General features: G+C 46.0%; 1 protein-coding gene across 4 annotated transcripts in view; it reads right to left on the bottom strand.

Moving 5' to 3' along the window:
* NECTIN1 (nectin cell adhesion molecule 1) overlaps nt 1-5,303 on the bottom strand; it is a 437,281-nt gene extending 431,978 nt beyond the window's left edge. For all 4 annotated transcript variants that reach the window (XM_075329184.1, XM_075329186.1, XM_075329187.1 and 1 more), the window contains exon 1: nt 4,659-5,303. In XM_075329184.1, coding sequence (XP_075185299.1) covers nt 4,659-4,764 — 106 coding nt within the window. In that variant the 5' untranslated portion in view covers nt 4,765-5,303. The remainder of the gene's footprint in view (nt 1-4,658) is intronic.
* Nucleotides 5,304-6,000: the final 697 nt, after the last annotated feature.

A 6,000-nucleotide genomic window follows, 5' to 3' on the forward strand; every position in this document is an offset into this window, starting at 1 on the left:
GATGTGCGAAGTAATTGCTTGACCTGATGTATTTGTCTAGAGGTTGCAGGAACCATTCACAGTACATTGCTGATGTGCCTGGAACCACTGCGCTGATGGAATCAATAGAGTTTAGTGCATGAGCTCACGACTTCTTGTCCGCATGCATCTAATTACAATAACGCTGAACTGTATCTAAGAATTGCATCTGATGCCCAATTAGAAAACATTTTTCGGTTCATGATGACCAGGGAGGCGTCCTCCATGCTGAATAGGGGTCACTGCTGTGAAAAACTTCTAGGAAAGGTCCCCGAGCTGCTTCACATATAAGAACTCCGCATAGAGGCTTACCAGCAGTATTTACCATAAGCATCAATGAAGCTAGACAATGTGTGAAGCCTCAGCTCACATCGGAAAAACCGCTTGTGTTAAAGGGACTGTACATATAACACATCGAACATTTATTTCACTCATTTATATAGCGCTATTAATTCCAGATGTGATCACCACTGTCCCCATTGAGGCTCACAATCTAGATTCCCTGCCAGTATGTCTTTGGAGTGTGGAAACCGGAGAACCTGGAGTAAACCCACAGAAACACCGGGAGAACATACAAACTCCTTACAGATGTTGTCTTTGGCGAGATGTGAACCCGGGACCCTGTTGGGTTCAGACCACTGTGATCCCATCGATTGTTAGAGCCATGTAGCAGCGGGAGCGTTGTGCCGCCTTGGTTTAGATGGCCGCATTCAGCTTATTTTGGAGGCCACATGGTCAGACATTGAGAAATGGACCGGCTATGTGGTTACAAAGAAAAAAAAGCCTTCAAGTGTTTGACTTATTTTTGTCTGTGGCAGGGGCCTTGGTGGGAATTTGTAAATTGGTTGAAGGCTTATTGAATTTGTCTTGAATGAAAAAGAAAAATTGTATTTGTCTTGATCTGATTTTTTGTGACTCACTTTACCGAGTGGTCGCCTATTTTGCTGAATTATAGAGGGCCAAGAGTGGCTTAAAAAAAGATAGATTTTGTACTCATGTGTCCCTCACTGTCATGGCGCCCAGCTCCAGTCTAGTTGTCTTCTTCGGTCTGGTGTTGCCTCCTTAGGTCATCAGGCATTGACTCAGCAACACAACGTCAGTCTGTCCAAGACGTGTGTCACGAAGAAGTGACATCATGACGTGTGATCATGGGGTTATGAAGTCACAGGGCATAGGTAGCACCAAACATACCGGGCTCTGGGTAAGAGACCACACCAGACCAAAGAAGAAGATGGCTGCTCCGGGTCTGCGTGGCCTGAGGAGGACTATATTCTGTTCCTGGTATTTGCTGTTTATTATGTTTTGGGGCCTGGAGAGACCTCAGCAGGGGATTGAAAAGCTCCAGGGCCTGGAGACGAGGAGGGCTCCAACTAAAACACTATTACTATTAAAAATCTGTGATTGTTGGGGGCCATGTTAGTGATTTTCAATGGGATTTCCAAGATTCAATTTGCGCCACTGGACCTCAGAGTATAATCCAATGATGCACACTGGAGTGAATCTGCTCATCCTTCGATCACAGCGGTACGGCCATCACCACCCAACCGACATATATGAAATATCCTAAAAGTAAACCCTATTAACTAACACTGCACATCTGGTCTCATCACTACCAGAAAAGGATGAGAAGAGCAGGGACATTGATGCACAACTACTAATGTGGTCAGCACCATCCTGATCACCTGGAGCCTAATATATAGACCCACCAGGGACGAGGTCCACGTGAGCCGGCACTCCATCCTCCACCCTCGCCCACTAACCACACAAGCCTCCTGGGCTCGTACTGTACGCTCCTCTTATGTTTCCAGACACTGGGTCGCAGCAGAGACCTGCAGTAGAGATACAGAGCCTCAGTGTCTTCTGCCAGGGAAGACAGAGATGTGCTGTTCAGCTTGTCAAGGGAATAAAACGAGGGAGTTTACCAACCATCACTGATTGGGGGAGTCTGTCATGGCAACTGCAGAGGTGGCGGCGCATCCTGGCCCCAATCATCCTGGTAACACACGGGGCCTTGTGAAAGCCCCCCATACATTTTATATGATTATGCGGAGCTTATATATATATATATATATATATATATATATATATATATATATATATATATATATATACACACACATGTCTGAATGCACCAAATAGGATTTTGGCTCTGCACACAACGCAATATCATACTGAGGGGAGCTAAGTTTGCAATCTGGCAAAACTCATTATATATAAGCTGTAAAGTCTTGGGGGGGTATACATCCTTTTTTTAGTTACACAGCTCTGCTACCTCTGTACAGCTTCTCATATGATCACAGTCATACATATACAGATGTAGTGTGTTTATACATCATGTCTCCTAGCGGTCCCTCTGGTCATCAGTGACCCTCTGTATAAAGCCTCGCTGACCTTTCTGCCCCGCTGTGCCCTCTAATAATGCCCCGGCCATGTCATAATTGCATGATTGCTACTGTAGGCGACCACCTGTGGAGGCTAATGAGCACCCGGGCATTGGATCACTGGCCAATATACTCTGCTAATCAGTGAAGATTTCATTAACAGGATTTATGCTAATGACCGGAGCCATCTGAATATATCATTAACCCTTTTCTTACCAGAATATACATTTTTTCTTGTTTTACAAGTTAGCCAGCAAACTCTGCTCCCAATGTGTCCGTCATTCCAGAGGACTGGTCATCACGGAGGGGCTCATGATTCAGCCACTCTCATCTATGATCCAGTGAATGGTGTGATGGAGGACTGTGCATGACTACCACTTTTAATAGACAGATTATGGTATTATGGCACTTTACGGCCTGAGTCAATGTCACTTGACTTGTATTTATTCATTTCTAGGAAAAAAAAGCCTTGTGGAAACCTCAGCTTTAATTCCCCGTGTCATTTGCGGTGTAGACCCACACGGCCTGCCTGGACAGAACATGTCCTGATACCGGGGAACATTGGACTTCTATTAGCAGTAAAGTTCTTTGCATTATACAGAAAAGCCAGTGAAGATGGTGCAGCCTATCTCTGCTATGTGCGGGCTTCCATGTGGCTCATCAGTCTCTCTAGTGAATGCAGAACATTGTGTGCATTGTTATTTTTAGAGAAATGACAATAGACAATGCTATATAATGATCTGCGGGTGGCTTTTTTTGATATCCAAATATTGAACCTTATCTGTAATCAGCTCATCCACACCAATGGATTTCATGGAATAGGAAATGGATATGATTGGGTTAAAAAAAAAGTACAAGTCAATGGAGTGAAGTGCATTAAATGCAGAATTTCCCATTCCGAGGTCCCAGTGATGGCAGACTGAAGCCATGTCTGGGGTCTGTCATTGCTCCCTCCAGTCAAGTTTGCACATCTCATGATGACAGGAGCCTCTGTCTCCTGCATGATTGCCTTCAGCTGGGTCTCTCCGGATCCCTCTTATTTCCTTACAGTCAGGGTAAATGGCGTACAAGGGGTCTTACATCCAGATCATCGTCACGTCTTATAACAACATGTGGATTCCATTCACCGGGTTTGAGATTTGGGCCAATTTAAAGTCAATAGGAGAAAACTAAAAAAAAAAAAAAAAGAAAAAAAAATCACAGATCCTCCAGTCTATAGTCACAAACTTTACAGGGCGGAACTAGTTTTGGGAGAGGATGCGGCTCAGACAGCTGTGGGATCCGCAGAATCCCATCTCATGCAGCCAAAATTAATGCCATCTCCTGCCCCAGTGTCAAAGAGCATGAACCCCCTTATTATAATGTTATTGTGATGGGGGAGGGACATTTCATTCTCCATATTGGCTGGCATACATGGCTATTGTACCCTCCCTCCCCCAATAGGGGTCAGATCACAAAGCTTAAATTTTGCCTCCAGTTTTATTTTCCAGTCCACAGAACACCATAGTTCTTCTCGGAGTTCTCCAGTGGTGGAAACATGACTTCTCTGCACTAAGTGGAGGTATATTCTAGGAAAGTTACATTGTTCTGGTGTCATATATTAACATTTAGGTCTGACTTTGCCAAAAGCAAATTATACAACAATGTCCAGGATGAGATCAGTCTTGATGAGGTGTCCATGGTGCTTCCATTGTTGACAACCTGTTGCCTACACAAATAGACATCAGGAAATAAATCACCAAATGTGACTCTGTCCCCAGAGATGGCAGTGCCACCTCCATCACAAGCCCTGGAACCAAAATGCCAGTCTTCTCGGTGACTTGCAGACTATTATTCAATGACGTATATGAAGATGAAGCCATTGTCTTATACTCCTGATGGCACATGATAATCTTTTATTCTCTGGTCTCCGTGTCAGACTGAGTGACAGATTGCAGCAGAGATAATCCCCCACTTTTCCACTGTTTCTGGTCTCTAGCTATGGGGCTCTGTGTTATTATAGACCATGTTATGCAGTGGGCTCCCAGGTGGCCCTATACCTGCAGGACTCCCATCCCTGGAGTCCACCCACACTCTTTCCTCCTTGTGCAGCCCCAGCACCAGTACACTCTCCTATCACCTCTCATTCATTCATTTCTTTACTCTTTGTCCATATGTGATTAATGGTGTCACCTCCATCCACCCATCCCCATAAATGACCAATTTCCCCGCAGCCCAGGAGACATCCATCACCTCTACTGATATCAAAGTTTGTCTCACCTTGGAAGACTGAAGCTATGATGAAGCCGATGGTCAGTGGCCACCACAAGCAGCCACAGCAGCAGGATCCTTTCCGATCTGGAGCCATAATCCACTGGATAAGCATCAAATCCACGGATCTAAAGCAGGAGCAACTTAGAGACACTCTCCCCCCTCCGATCCTCTTCCAGGGACATGTACCAGCAATGCAGAATGGCACAATTCCCTTCGCATGTGCAGGATCCTTCTCAGCAGCCCTGGCTAACTAGTGGGACAAGGAAGCCTGCATCCACACATCCCCCTTCTTCTCCACCCCAGGGAGACAGTTCACCATAAACAGCAATATTCCCAGCTTCCTGCACCCCAAGAGCTTTCTCCTCCTAAAAGAAGTGTTGTTCCTCTTTTGTGGGTCTTGGGTCCATCAGTGAGTGCTGCTCCCCAGTCTGCAGTGCTGCTCCCCAGTCTGCAGTGCTGCTCCCCAGTCTGCAGTGCTGCTCCCCAGTCTGCAGTGCTGCTCCCCAGTCTGCAGTGCTGCTCCCCAGTCTGCAGTGCTGTACAGAGCAGCCTGTGCCTTGTGCAGAGCCAGCTCCTTGGACACTTCTCACTTTGTGAGTCCCTGCTCCTGCCTGCCTGCCTTCCCCTGTGTGACTCTTGCAGTTCTCCCTCCCTCCCCCTCTCTGTATGATGTCAGTGATTGGAAAGCAGGAGGGCTGGGCTTGGGAGACAATCTCACAGCTTTAACACTTTATTTTACTGTCCATGTAGGAAAATGCACACAGTGTCGCCCATCCCTCTGGCAATCAGCTTTGTCTCAGTATTGTGAGGATTTCCATGCCCCTCTGTTGTCAGTCACCTTTAGCAGAGGCACCAGTGGACTTTTGCAGATACCATGTGCATAGGCGGTGACAGGGTTAATGCTCCCCTCCCCATAGTCCTGGAAGTGAGCAGTCTCTGGAAATGCTTGTTGCGTTCAGACTTGTCTTCTTTGTGCAGATCGAGACCTGAATTTCGGAATCTGTTCCTGATGAGCAGCCCCATAGGGGAGGCTCCTGGGGACAGCTGGCTGGTGACATCCTCAGCCCCCCCTCAGCAGGTACAGCCATGTGCTGGAAGGTACAAGTCACCCCACAAGTTCAGAATCTACTAAAATAGTGCAAATATTCACTTCCCATCATCTACAGAATGTCTTCTTCCTGTGGTTTCTTCTACTCAAATAGTTACATTGTGGACTTCTTGTGTTTACAAATACAGTTACATTGTTTTCTGGTGTTTATCAATAAAAAAAGCAACAAACATTTCTATTAGACTTGTCTCACAATGGACTAAAAACTGCAGGCACATTATTGTTACTTTCATGTGTTTA

The sequence above is a fragment of the Anomaloglossus baeobatrachus genome, chromosome 11 (assembly GCF_048569485.1).
Source record: "Anomaloglossus baeobatrachus isolate aAnoBae1 chromosome 11, aAnoBae1.hap1, whole genome shotgun sequence".
Classification (NCBI taxonomy): domain Eukaryota; kingdom Metazoa; phylum Chordata; class Amphibia; order Anura; family Aromobatidae; genus Anomaloglossus; species Anomaloglossus baeobatrachus.